General features: G+C 36.4%; 1 protein-coding gene across 3 annotated transcripts in view; it reads right to left on the bottom strand.

Moving 5' to 3' along the window:
- Positions 1–14,720, bottom strand: part of GPSM2 (G protein signaling modulator 2) — a 62,953-nt gene that overhangs the window by 40,541 nt on the left and 7,692 nt on the right. The window contains exon 2 of one of the 3 annotated variants that reach the window (XM_060090206.1): positions 8,164–8,466. The exons of 1 other annotated variant lie outside the window; for it this stretch is intronic. In XM_060090206.1, the coding sequence (XP_059946189.1) occupies positions 8,164–8,219 (56 nt within the window). In that variant the 5' untranslated portion in view covers positions 8,220–8,466. The remainder of the gene's footprint in view (positions 1–8,163; positions 8,467–14,720) is intronic. One more of the 3 variants, XM_060090208.1, reaches the window with a different exon arrangement.

Below are 14,720 nucleotides of genomic sequence, written 5' to 3'. Positions count from 1 at the left end.
TTCTGAGAGGTGTTCCCGGGTTACAATCTTCAATTTGGCTTAAATAAAATTTTCCATTTCTTTCTTAGATCCACTGATTAATTTTTTCATCGACAGAGCTCATTTTACTTGCCTCACCCAGAGCAACCTACTTTACCAGAGAACCTAGTAGTTTTTCCTAAACTGTTCTGAACTGTGGCAGACTTACAGACTTTCTGAGAGTTTGGGGAGAATAGGGGTGCCTGTGGGAGGTGAAGTCCTATAACTAATACTCTTCTCTATCCAGGTATGCAGGTGATCTACTCAACCTGTCCATCAACCCTATCTCATACTCGTGTCCATGCACGTGCATGAGCACACACACCACCACCCCCTTCCCCGTTTTATCACCACAGGATCACCTATACCTTAGAAAAATAAGAGGAGCAAAATATCTTGATGCACAAGGTACACTCCTATGAAAGAACTAAGTGTTAAGAAACTTTATGTTAGGAAGCAATGATTTAAAGATTTGCAGAAATTCTAATTCTCAAAGTCTGTCACTGAATTTTAAAAGCCAGAAAAATTAAGTTACTATAAATATATCTAGGAGAAAAAGCACCATTACTTCCGATTCTAATCCTAACCTTTAGTAGGTGCCCTTCACTGAAGTTGCCATTGTGTTTCTTCAACATTTTTATGATTTCTGCCATGTCTGTGTACTACATAATCATTCACTTAAATGTGTTTCTAAAATTTGGCAAATTCCTTTAAATTGGCACATGCCGTTAAAAAAAAAAAAATCTAGTTTCATCCAAAGCAGTATCTACGAAACTGTGAGTTTGATGTGATACTTACGTTCATTTTCTAATGCACCTCAAAACAAATATGGAAGTATTAAAATAAAAAAAGCGAGTAAAATTACCTTATGTACCACCAGTGGTATAATACCATCCTTTGGAAGACTCTGATTTAGCTCATCAAGCATTTTAATATTTGGAGCAGCACTAAATTATTCCTTACTACAATTAGCTTTGAGCAACTCTACCAGAGTGGTGGTTCTTGATCCTGGCTGCACAACAGCAGAGCTCACATGGAGCATTTTTTAAAACTCAATGCTGGGTCCCACTCCCTTGGGCGTGAGGTCTGTCCCCAGTATTGTTTAAAAGCCCCCAAGTAATTCCAATGTACAAGGCAGGTTGAGTATCACTGCTTCAACAGGAAATATGAGTTAAACCACCACTCACCCTAAACTCATTCAAATATGATTACACTTTGTATTTTTAGTAGCAGATCAATTAATATGTTTCTTCAGGTGCTGTCTTTTAGTCTATAAAACTTCAAGTTTCCTTAGAGTCATAAATTAAAATGGAATTGTAAAAGTAGAAAATGAACCAGGTGAAGCTAAATGAAAAGTCTGGACTAAGATTAATAGAGCCAATTAACAAAGGTTCAAAGCAGACTTCTGGCTCAGAATCAGCAGATGAAAGTAGACATCTCTGACAGGTAATTTTTAAGTTTTACATCCAGGTATCTTTTTCTAATAATTCAGGTGATTTAGCCAAAGGCTACTGTTTGCTCACGGTTAGACTAGTGACTTCACCCTCACTTTATGGGTCAAAGTAAAATAATGCAAGTTAACCTCTTTTTAACATTTTGCTTAAAATGTTAAATTTTAAATAAATAAATAAATAAATTTAAAATAAATCAGTTTACTGGAAACCTTAAATTGCTGTATTTATTTTTCTTTATAGGTCATTTCAAATTAAAAAAGCCTATTTTTGTCTTTCGCAAATGACAACTGCCCTTTGGAACTGTATTTTTGAAGATGAAAGAGTTAAGAAAAAAAGATTTTTTTTTGTTTAAGGTTTTATGAGGTTACTGGTGTATGCATGTGTGAAGAGAAATGAGTCAGCAAAAGATTAATATGTAAAAATGTGGTTTTATTTTCGCTAGATGAAGTACCTGAACTACTTGCCTTTATTTGTCTAAATACTAAAATCACTGAACTTCTAAGAATTATCATAGGGAAAAAAATTGGAAAAGATATTTTTACATATAAAATACGTTGCTTTTTTTCTATTAACAAATTTTAATTTAAGCATGATACCAATTATGGAAAAAAATTATATATTAAGCAATTTCACTGTTAGGAATTTATCTTAAAGCTACACGTACACAAATTCAAAAGGATATATGTAAAAGGATAGTCACAGCAGCAAAAAACTACCAACAATTTAAATGCCCATCACTAGAGTATTGTTTAAAAAAAATTACATGCCACCATACAATGGAATACTAAATGATGGCACATGATTTCACCAAGGGAGAGGTAGAGAAATAGTCACACCAGAACCATCAGTTCAGGATGATTAGGTTGCTGGCCAGGAAACTAGAGATAAGGCTATTGATGAAACAAAATTATTTTTAAGGCAGGACAAAAAAAATTAACATAAAATTTTCTTTGCCATTTGAGCCATTACCCTCTCCCCTTTAGTGTGCATTGTGCACCTGCATTATACATTAACTAGACCCCCTTAGAAGACACAGGAATGCCTACTTGCCAAAAAAAAAAAAAAAAAAAAAAAAAAAAGCAATTCCTCCTGGAGCTAGCAGGTAACTCATTAAAGACACAACATTCCTTTCTCAATCCTGTAAGGGTCTCAATAATCCACTACTCAAACCTTGCTGGACTATGTAAACTGTCAACATGTTACTTTGATGTAAAACCCTTTGTCTCAAAACCTTTTATGACTGTGCATTAACCTCTCAAAGACAGAACAGTCCTTAAAGCTTTCTGAAAGACTGTCTCCCAGGTTATAATCCTCAGTCAGGTTGGCGCAAATAAAATTTTCCCTTTCTTTCTAAGATTAACTATTGATTAATTTTTTGTCAGCGCTATTCATATGTAAAAACTGGAAGTTAATAACAGTATATCCATATAAAACACAGAAGCATCTTCTTCAAATAAATATCTTCACCACAAATATTTGACCTTCTGGACTTAAACTTATACAACATTACAATGGAACCATCAATCCAAATGCTGTTGCCTCTAACAAAAGTTAGCTATAAGGCTGAATGGTATCATAAGAGCTACAAATTTTTAAAAAGGTACTTTACATAATTCTCATTGGAAATAGTGATAGCCACCTGGAACCCTGCTGGCTACACAGCTGTCCTTAAAGTGCATGAGGTGAGACTGCCCTACAGGAGAACCTACCTTAGAAAAGTCATTTCAGTAACGAATGCCCAAAATAAAGCTCAAAACTCTCTAGCTTATTAGAGTTTATTTTGACATATATTATGGCTCTGGTATATTTTATTGGAAAATAAGTCAATATTCTGGCAAAATCTCCAACACCTCAAATATACCTACCTAATTGCAAAACAGCCAACGCAGGTTGGTTTATAAATTTTTTAGAAGATCATTAAATAGTAACAGAGAAAGTAATTTCATATCCTCTCTGTCTCTATGAGAGAATAGAATTACTTCATTTGTTTACCAGTTGGGCTGGAAACAAAGAACATACCCAGAGTAGAAGACAAACCAGGAAAATAGCTCTCCATTAAAATACATCCCACATACAAAGTTTCTTTTATTCTAACTAATGGCCTATTTAATTACATAATCAAAAAAGTACATTTCTAATAACTATAAAGACAGTCTTATTATCCTTGACTGAAATGTTTTCATTTCTGTTAACAGACTGAACATTATAGCTTTAATTCCTCACCTTCTGCACAAACATGTCATTTCGATTTATTTTAATTTTTATATTTTATTATTTTTTACTTCTACAACTCAATTTTTTTACCTCCTTATTTTTGGTTTCTTATGTTTATAGTATATCAATGAAAGCAAAAGAGGATTAAAATCTTGACGCTACAACATTTTAAAAAATTTAATAACCGATTTTGTCCAAATCTGACTCTCCCTTCTAAGGGCTTACATACTAATTAAGAATAAATGATGGGATTCAGGACTTAAGATCAAAGCAAGAGTGCCCTGCACCTTCTCCATTGTGCGGTCTTCTGTGGCAGTCCACTCTCATTACAGCCCTTAGCTCCACCTTCTATGTGTTCTACTTGGGCGTGGATCTTTTCCATTACCAGTCCTAGCCCCCATAAACAATTTTCATCCATCCAATTTACCACATATATCTAATTATTCCAGTTTACTTTATAAAAGGGAAAGTGCAAAACCATCTTGATTTAAATTTAAATTTTGATTGGTAACTTAGTTTTAAAGTGATTCTAACTATATATTATATCAAATTTAATTCTCAAAATGGTGCTCTGAGATAGGTATTATTACAGAAGCAGAAACTGATGCTCAGTGACCTGCTTAAGATCATACGATGACAAATCTGAGAAGTGAAATCCTGTCTTTGTCTCCAAATACAGTGTTCTTTCCACCACTCCACATTACCTCAAACTATTCTTCAGAAAGAATATTATTAACAACTATATTTATCTATCAAAATTGAAGAATTCAACACCAAAACTGTATTCCTTTACAACTTATGTGCAATAATCTAATTTTTACATTAAAGTACTGAAATGTTTGTTATTCACAGTAACAAGTATGAACAAGGACATTTCTCAAAGAAATATAAAACTAGAGAAACTAGTATGATGAACCTGATACATCCATCCTTCTACATCAACAATTACCAATATATGATACATTATCAATATATATTTCATCTTTACTTCCACCCTCACTCTACAACTTCAGATTCTTTTGAAGTATATTCCAGAATGCATATAATTTCATTAGTAAATATTTTAGTATGTAACTCTAAAAGATAAGGAGCCATTTTCAAAAATTATAATCAGGACTTCCATGGTGGCACAGTGGTTAGGAATCTGTTTGCCAATGCAGGGGACATGAGTTTGATCTATGGTCTGGGAAGATCCCACATGCCACAGAGAAACTAAGCCCGTGTGCCACAACTACTGAGACTGCGTGCCACAACTACTGAAGTCTGTGCGTTTAGAGCCTGTGCTCCGCAACAAGAAGCCACTGCAATGAGGAGCCCGTGCACCGCAACAAAGACTAGCCCCCACTCGCCGCAACTACAAAAAGCCTGCGCGCAGCAACGAAGGCCCAACGCAGCCAAAAAATAAATAATAAATAAATTTTAAAAAATATATAATCACAGTACTATTATCATTCCTAAAAAATTTAATGATAGTTATTTAAAATCAATTGCACACTTTTTAAAAGTTTAGAAACAAATCCCATTTTACTATCAGTTTCCATTTCTCTCTGCCTCCACTAATAAGTTGTAAACTATTTCATAAAGCATTCTGATATCTCTCAGGAGGTTTCTTAGTGTCTGAAGAATTATTCCACTTCAAAATTACAAACTTATTGTGCCACAGAAGCTCCTCCAGAGATAGATGAGGACCTCCTCAATGAAAGAACCAGATGGATAAAACTTTACATGCTAAGTGTTTTCCACAGTAAAAAAATAACCTATATTGGGCCATAACTCCTAACACAAGGGATATAAACTATTACCTGCAGTTATACAATAATCCAGTCAGTGTATAGAATGCTGATCTTACAGCACTGATGAAACCAGAGATTTGTTTGGTATAGTCTTACTACAAGCAGTTGAGTCTTAAATTTCTTTTGGTGAAGTCCTATAACAATGTATAACCATGTTTGACCTATGCTATATCATGAAAAAAGGATGAATCTAAGACCTTATAGGCAGAGGTACAATCCGCTCCTGCTTATCTATTATTGTTACAGTATTAAGAAGTAAACCACTCTTAAAAACGTTTAGCAAGACAGATAAACATCTTACCAGGTTCATCTGATGGTTATGTCCAGTGAAGTTCAATGGACAATTCCATCAAATGTGGACTACAAGCCAGACCACAGGCTAGGCATCATGGCTGCCCTAAGGGAGCTAAATGATCAAAGAAGGGGTGGCGGGGACTTCCCTGGTGGTCCAGTGATTAAAACTCTGCACTTCCACTGCAGGCGGCGCGGGTTCTATCCATGGTCAGGGGAACTGAGACCTCACATGGCACACGGTGCAGCCAAAAAATAAAAGTTTTAAAAAGAAAAGAAAAGAAGGGAGTGGCAGGGAGGAGGAGACAAACATATAAACAGATACACTGAATTTTAATACAGTTGGTGCTAAGAAAGAGATATGCACACGATATGTGAGGGCATATAGCCAAACTATGGAGTTTAGAAATGGTTTCTAAGAGGAGAATATTTCTGAACTGAATCTTACATATTGAGTAGAATTAGCTAAACCAAGAAAGTGGGAAGGGCATTCAAGTCATAGGGTGTAGCATGAGCAAAGGCACTGAGTCATGCACAGGGAACCAGAGCTCAAAGTGCAAGGTGAGGACTGGAAGGAAGTAAGGATGAAGGAGTAGGTAGAGGCCAGGCAATGGACACTCTCGTGTACTATATTAAGTGTGGCTCTGCCCTACAGGTGACTAGGAGCCACCAAAGGCTGCATGGTTAACTCTGTGTTTTTAAACAGAGCCCTCTAGAGGCAATTTTTTTTTTTACATCTTTATTGGAGTATAATTGCTTTACAATGGTGTGTTAGCTTCTGCTTTATAACAAAGTGAATCAGTTATACATATACATATGTTCCCATATCTCTTCCCTCTTGCGTCTCCCTCCCTCCCACCCTCCCTATCCCACCCCTCTAGAGGCAAATTTAAAAGACAGATTCCAAGTGGAGAGAATGGAGAAGGCAGGGAGTCTGGAGGGAAGATGATTTAGTTCACTGCTACACTGAACTGTAGCAGTGGTGGGGAGGATCCAGATGGATGGATAAAATCTGAGCAACATTTAGGAGGTAAAACCAGCAAGACTTCACATTGGATACAGAGGTTCCTGGAACTATGCCCCAGAGGGTAGAGTGAGAGCATTTCTATTAAAAGCTCATTTTAATTATGGTGAATGTCTTCCATTTTCTTTTATTTGAAAAGTTTAAATTTTTAATAGAAATGCTCTCAGCTTACCTATATAAACTTCCTTGGCACCATGCCCTAACATGGACCAAAGCAAAGGACAGTAAATCTCCTCATTATTTCCTATGCATGTGTTAAGACATCCAAAATTTGGTATCAAACATCTTCACTCATTAGGGATTTGAATACTATTCAAAGTCATAAGTTCTGATGGTTTTAAATATTATTCAATAATATTTAACTTATAATAGTTTTGATAAGGAATCTATTAATATCTAATCACCTTACTAATAACTGTCTTCCATTCTAATATTTGTCTTTATTTTAGTTTAGTACAATGACCAGAACTTCCAAAATAAATGTTAAATAATGATGATGCAGATATTCTTGCTTTCTTCCTAAATGTATCAGAAATGTCATTAATATTTTACCACTAAATTTTTTTTTTTCTGTCTGCATTGGGTCTTCGTTGTTGCTCATGGGCTTTCTCTAGTTGCGGCGAGTAGGGGCTACTCTTCGTTGCAGTGCACGGACTTCTCACTGCGGTGGCTTCTCTTGTTGTGGAGCATGGGCTCTAGGTGTGTAGGCTTCAGTGGTTGTGGCACACAGCCTCAGCAGTTGTGGCGCACAGGCTCAGTAGTTGTGGCGCACAGGCTTAGTTGCTCCGCGGCATGTGGGATCTCCCCGGACCAGGGCTTGAATCCATGTCCCTGCATTGGCAGGTGGATTCTTAACCACTGAGCCACCAGGGAAGCCCCCAGTTTTACCACTAAATATTAAACTATTAGTTTATCATGTTTAGAAAGTACCCACCCATTCCAACATTAATACCCATTTTTTAAAAGTTCATTTATAAAAGATCACTAAAAATTTTAACAGAAAAATTAGGTCATTCAGCCAACCACACTACAAAATCCATCCTCTGCCCTCAGAGATTCAGAAATATATTTCATTTTTATATTTGCATTATATAAAGAGTAACAAAGTTTAAAGTAACTATTCATAAACTCTTCCACAGAACATTAATAAACAAACTATAGTAAATAATTGGACTCTACTACCATTTTCCTATAGAAAGGATATAAAAACTTATAACAACCACAACAAAAAGAAAACACTGCTTAAAGGAGATTCTAACTATGGCTAGTATATTTTTAGTACTTTCAAATTTAAATTTGAAATGATCAGAATTAAACACACGTTTAAATAAGTATTAAAAATTACCCACTAAGAAAGCAGCAGTCTTACCTGTAACGAACATGAAAAGAATGGTCTTCCCTCATGCTTATCAGATTTTCCTCCATCGAATCATATTATAAGCTGGGTATAATAAGAAATTATTTTATTTTGTGCCAATCCAGTTCTACAATGTAGAGTCGTTGCAGAACATTGTCCGGTTAGTATATTAATGAGTTGGTGTTAATACAACCTAAGCTCCTGCTTCTTCTTTATTAATAATGAAAGGAGGTCAATGTCAGACAGCTTAAAGGTTCAAAATGTGTCCCAAATCCTTGCGTCTCTGGCCCTTTCAGCAGCACTTCAGCAACATTTCTGCAAAAGGAATACAAGATGTTTTGCTTGAAGTCCTATTTTCAAAGAGTAACCTAAAGTACTTCCAAGCTGTATATAATCACACAGGTAACTTCACAGACTGTTGTCATGTCAATTACGGGAGAAAAACAGCAGAGGGCTTAACTGTCAGAGGGCTTCTAAATAAGGATGTGAGTGTATGATATTTATTTGAGACCTGTACTTTAATTTTTAAAATTGGTTTGAAATAAATAATTTTATGTAATATTTTCTATTACAAACATAGAATATGTATGATATTAGTATCTTAAAATTATGATACTTCAAGATTTTAAAAACTGCTATTAACAAGTAAAATGAAATTTCAATAATTCATTTGAACAAGTCAATCCTAAACTCTGTAAACATATTTCTTCAAAGAAGATGTTTGTGCTGATAATAATATTACACTTATATTCATTTGTTCTCAGTGCACATCCTATTTAAAATCTTTAAGGACTTTTAAATGTTTTCACTGAGTAAGTACAAAAGAAATTTAGGAAATATGTGTATGGTAGAATGACACAATAGCACCCACTTTAAGATAAAGAACATTAGCACTGCCTTTGAAGTCTCCCGGGTGCCACAACCTAACCCATCTAAGGTGATCTCTAAATTGAATTGTGTTCATTATTTCCTTGCTTCTCTTTATAACTTTGCCACAACTGTCTGTATAGGTTTAAATTATATATTGTTTAGTTTTGTATGGTTTTGTTCAACATTATGTTTCTGAGATTCACCTCGCTTGTTGTTGTACTAGCTACAATCTGCATGTTTTATTGCTGTATCACATTCCATTGTATACCAAATGTATTTTTCATTCTGCTTTTGATTGGCATTTGACTTGTAGTTTTTCAGATTTTGTTTTGCTACTATTAAAAGTTTTGCTATGTACATTGAAACTAGTAACTCAAATTACTGGTTTAACAGGACAGCAGATAAACTAAAGAGAGAATGAATGTACTAGAAGAATATCTGAAGAGTTTACCCAGACATACACAAATAGATAGAGATGAAAAATACTAAAGAGCAGTTCAGAGAAAAGGAAGACAAAATGAAAGGCTCTAACAGAGGTCTAACTAGAGTACCAAAAAGAAAAACAGAAAAAAGAGCAAAGGCAAAATCCTCAGTGATAAGCACTGAGAATTTTTCAGAATCAAAGACAGACATTAATTAGCAGATTGAAGAAGCACACTAAGTCCTAAGCAGGACAAATAAAAATGAATCAATATCCAGATATACCACAGAGAAACAACAGACCATCATATATAAACTATAACCTCTACAGAAGTGGTCGTGGGACCCCCCTGCTGCCCTCCCGGACCCCGAGTGGTCACAGGTCCCCACCTCCTCCCTCCCGGACCCCAGGAGTGGTCACAGGTCCCCATGACCGCCTGCCCGAACTCCAAGAGTGGTTGCAAGCTGCCTCTGCTGCCATCGCGTGCTCCAGGGGCGTGCCTGAGCTGCCACTGCCACCACTGAGGACCCCAGGACAGGGCATCTGCCACCGCATGGGCACACCCTCTATCAACGGGATGACAACCAGCACATGCTGAGGAAAGAGGTGACAGACATCCATACTAAAACAGCCTGCGCACCAAATATATTAAACCCACACAAGCAACACAGAGACACCCCCACATATAAACAGCCCTCCGAGACCACAGTAGGTAACTGTTTCTCCTAAACTCACAGAGTAAGAGAAATATAAGCAAAATGAAGAAGCAGAGGAACCACTCTTAGTTAAAAGACCAAGAGCGTTCCCCTGAAAGAAAATGAAGCAGACCTCTTCAGTCTGATAGACACCGATTTCAAAATGGAGCTAATGAAAATACTGAAGGAATTAAGAAAGGCTATCAACAGAAATGCAGAGTATTGTAAAACGGAACTAGAAACTATAAAGAAGAACTAAGAAAAATTAGAAAACTCATTTGCAGAGATGAAAACTAAGCTAAAAGCAATGAAGAGCAGATTGAATAATGCAGAAGAATGAATAAGTGACCTGGAAGATAGAATAATGGAAATCACCCAATCAGGACAGCAGACAGAAAGTCAAATGAAAAAACAATGAAAGCAATATGAGAGACCTATAGGATTATATAAAGCATGCCAACCTACACATAATAGGGATGCCAGAAGAGGAAGAAAGAGAAAAGAAGATTGAAAATGTATTTGAAGAAACTACGGTTGAAAACTTTCCAAACCTAAAGAAGGAAACAGATATCCAGGTACAGGGAGCACAGAGGGTCCCAAGCAAGATAAACCCAAACAGACCTACACCAAGACATATTATAATAAAAATTGCAAAAGTTAAGAATAAAGAGAGGATTCTAAAGGCAGCAGAGATAAACAAACAGTTAATTACAAAGGAACCCCCATAAGGCTATCAGCTAATTTCTCTACAGAAGCACTGCAGGCCAGAAGGGAGTGGCAAGATATATTCAAAGTCCTAAAAGGGAAAAATCTGCAACCTAGGATACTCTACCCAGCAAGATTATCATTTAGAATAGGAGGAGAGATAAAGAACATCTCAGACAAGCAAAAATAAAAGAATACAGCAATACTAAACCTAAACTAAAGGCAATATTAAAAGGTCTTCTCTAAATAGAAAAGAAGTTAAGAATCTATAGGAAAGAGAAGATCACAACTGGAAAATAAATCACTTAAATAAGCCAGTACACAGATTAAAAAAAAAAATCAAAAAATTTTCTGTGGGCTTCCCTGGTGGCGCAGTGGTTGACAGTCCGCCTGCCAATGCAGGGGACACGGGTTTGTGCCCTGGTCTGGGAAGATCCCACATGCCGTGGAGCGGCTGGGCCCGTGAGCCATCATGGCTGCTGGGCCTGCGCATCCGGAGCCTGTGCTCTGCAATGGGAGAGGCCACAACAGTGAGTGGCCCGTGTACCGCAAAAATAAAAATAAAAAATTTTCTGTGAAAGTGATGATAACCACAATGAGCAGCAAAAGGATGAACATGAAGATGTGAAAGAGGACATCAAAATCATAAAATGTGGGGGAGGAGAGTAAGAAAATGTAGATTTTTTTTCTCCTAGAATGTGTTTGAGCCTACATGACTACCAGTCTAAGGCAAGTAGATATAGGAAGGGGTTAACATACTTGAAAAACAGGGTAACCACAAATCAAAAACATACAACAGATTCACAAAAACCAAAAAGAACATAAGTACAATACAAAAGAAAATCACCAAAACACAAAAGGAAAAACAAAAAGAAAAAGAAAGGGACAAAGAAGAAATATAAAATCAACGGGAAAACAAGGTTTAAAATGGCAATAAATACATATCTATCAATAATTACCTTAAATGTCAATGGACTAAATGCTCCAATCAAAAGACACAGAGTGGCAGACTGGATTAAAAAAACAAGAGTGTGCAATGTGCTGCCTACAAGAGACCCACTTTAGGGCAAAGGACACTTATAGATTGAAAGTGAGGGAATGGAAAAGATATTTCATGCAAATGGAAATGACAAGAAAGTGGGGGTCACAATACTTATATCAGACAAATAGACTTTAAAACAAAGGCCATAAAGAAAGATAAAGAAGGACTCTATATAATGATAAAAGATCAATACAAGAAGAGGATTTTACACTTGTCAACATATATGCACCTAATATAGGAGCACCCAAATACATAAAGCAAATACTAACAGACATAAAGGGAGAAATCGATAGGAATACAATATATAGTAGCAGACTTTAACACCCCACTCACATCAATAGACAGATCTTCCAGACAGAGAATCAATAAGGCAACAGAGATACTCAATGATACAACAGAACAGTTAGACTTAATTGATAATTTCAGGATATTACATCCAAAAAAACTTGAATACACATTCTTTTCAAGTGCACATGGAACTTACTCTAGGAGTGACCATATAGTGGGCACAAAAAAAACCCTCAACAAGTTTAAGAGTATAGAAATTATCTCAAGCATCTTTTCTGACCACAATGGCATGAAATTAGAAATCAACCACAGAAAAGGAAATGAGAAAAAAATGATTACATGGAGACTAAACACATGCTACTAAAAAACCAATGGGTCAACAATGGAATCAAAGAGGAAAGTAAACTATAACCTTTAAAGTAACCGTTAAAAGAGACAAATAAGGTAAAATTAAGATATATGTGCTTATATAAATAAAATTTATTTATTTATCCATTCATTCATTCATTCACTCATTCATTCATTCATTCCTGGAATCCAGCATTATAAACAACCCCATAGGTCAGTTAGTCCAACATATTACTACAACACTCCCAAAAGGTTACAAGGCAGCTAATCCTAATTTTGAATAGTCCTTTTAGACAGTTGTTCCACACTTTGAGCAATCTTTCCATTTGTACACAATTTCTCCTTTCTGCTGCCATCCAGTAGAGCCTAATTCCTCTTCCATATCCTTTTAAGTATTTCAACTATAACATAAATTAGACTCTAGATAATACTCCTGCTGCTTTGTTAATTAAGTATAGTTAGAAAGAGGTTAGTATGGAACAGAGCAGGAGGAGGAAGGTGGGAAGGATTAGCCTTGGGAACACTGACAAGCTTCCTAGAGGAAATGAGGTTTTCATATTAATACCAGTTTGGCACATAAGAAATACAAAATATTATTCCTCTTATCCTCTCTCTTGGCCAACAAAGGAACACATGTCTTAAGAAAAGATGAAAAGGTACGTAGCAGTTATTAATCCAACAAATCTTCTCTTTTCCTTTTGTTCAGAATTCCACCGTACCTTTTTACCTTAATAAAAAACATTAAGGAAATTAGTGTAGATATCCATAGCAATAGTTCCAAAGTGCATCTAAATTACACAACAGCTACCCTGTCAATTAAACTGTCTTCTACTACCACTTTGAGGTTTAGGTTGTTATTTATACTACGGGGCAGAAGGTGAGGTATTATAATTAACTTAACTTAGAATTAAGTTAAATTATAATTTAATTGAAATACTTTTCCAGCCATGAAATCATAATGAAATCCCCCAATTCACCAATCATTAAAAAAAGTTAACTTATTAAAATGTAAGCATTTAATTAACAAATGTACATAAGTGGAGCTGCAAAATACCTTACTTGATTAGGACTGCATACAGAACCACTAAAAAATTTTTTTAAATAAGCAAGAAAACAGAGAATACAATTCACCATTTTACCAAAGACAATTTATAATATGGCTTTACTATCTTCAAAGGAAGAGTATCCCACCCCCCGCAAAAGTCACTCTTAAATTTCAATCTCCATAACAATTAGGTAGCATTTCTTTTTTTAAAATATATATATTTATTTATTTATTTTTCGCTGTGTTGGGTCTTCGTCATTGGGTCTTTGTTGCTGCGTGCAGGCTTTCTCTAGTTGCAGAGAGTGGGGGCTAACTCTTCGTTGTGGTGCGTGGACTTCTCATTTCAGGGACTTCTCTTGATGCAGAGCACAGGCTCTAGGCACGCGGGCTTCAGTAGTTGTGGCACTCGGGCTCAGTAGTTGGGCACTCGAGATCAGTAGTTGTGGCTCACAGGCTCTAGCGCACAGGCTCAGTAGCTGTGGTGCACAGGCTTAGTTGCTCTGCCCATGTGGGATCTTCCTGGACCAGAGACAGAACCTGTGTCCCCTGCATTGGCAGGTGGATTCTTAACCACCGTGCCACCAGGGAAGTCCCTAAGTAGCATTTCTTACCTTACAATTATTCACTGAACAAACAAGCAATTCTTTTTTTTTTTAACATTTTTTTAATTTTTAATTTTATTTTTGGCTGTGTTGGGTCTTCGTTGCTGCGCATGGGCTTTTCTCTAGTTGTGGCAAGCGGGGACTACTATACATTGCGGTGCATGGGCTTCTCACTGTGGTGGCTTCTCTTGTTGCAGAGCACGGGCTCTAGGCATGCAGGCTTCAGTAGCTGCAGCACGTGGGCTCAGCAGTTATGGCTTGTGGGCTCTAGAGGGCAGACTCAGTGGTGCATGGGTTTAGTTGCTCTGTGGCATGTGGGATCTTCCCGGACCAGGAATCGAACCTGTGTCCCCTGCATTGGCAGGCGGATTCTTAACCACTGTGCCACCAGGGAAGTCCCAAACAAGCAATTCTTGATTCAGTGATTCATGTTGCAAAAACTCTCTAACTAATTTACTAACGTGTTCATTCATGCTCCACATGGAGTTAACAAACCCACTTCATATTTAACATATAGTTTACATATTACTAGATAACACTAATAAAATTTACA

Source organism: Mesoplodon densirostris, chromosome 2 (genome assembly GCF_025265405.1).
Source record: "Mesoplodon densirostris isolate mMesDen1 chromosome 2, mMesDen1 primary haplotype, whole genome shotgun sequence".
Lineage (NCBI taxonomy): Eukaryota > Metazoa > Chordata > Mammalia > Artiodactyla > Ziphiidae > Mesoplodon > Mesoplodon densirostris.
Note: the sequence above shows the minus strand (reverse complement) of the source record. Positions and strands in the feature narration are given on the sequence as shown.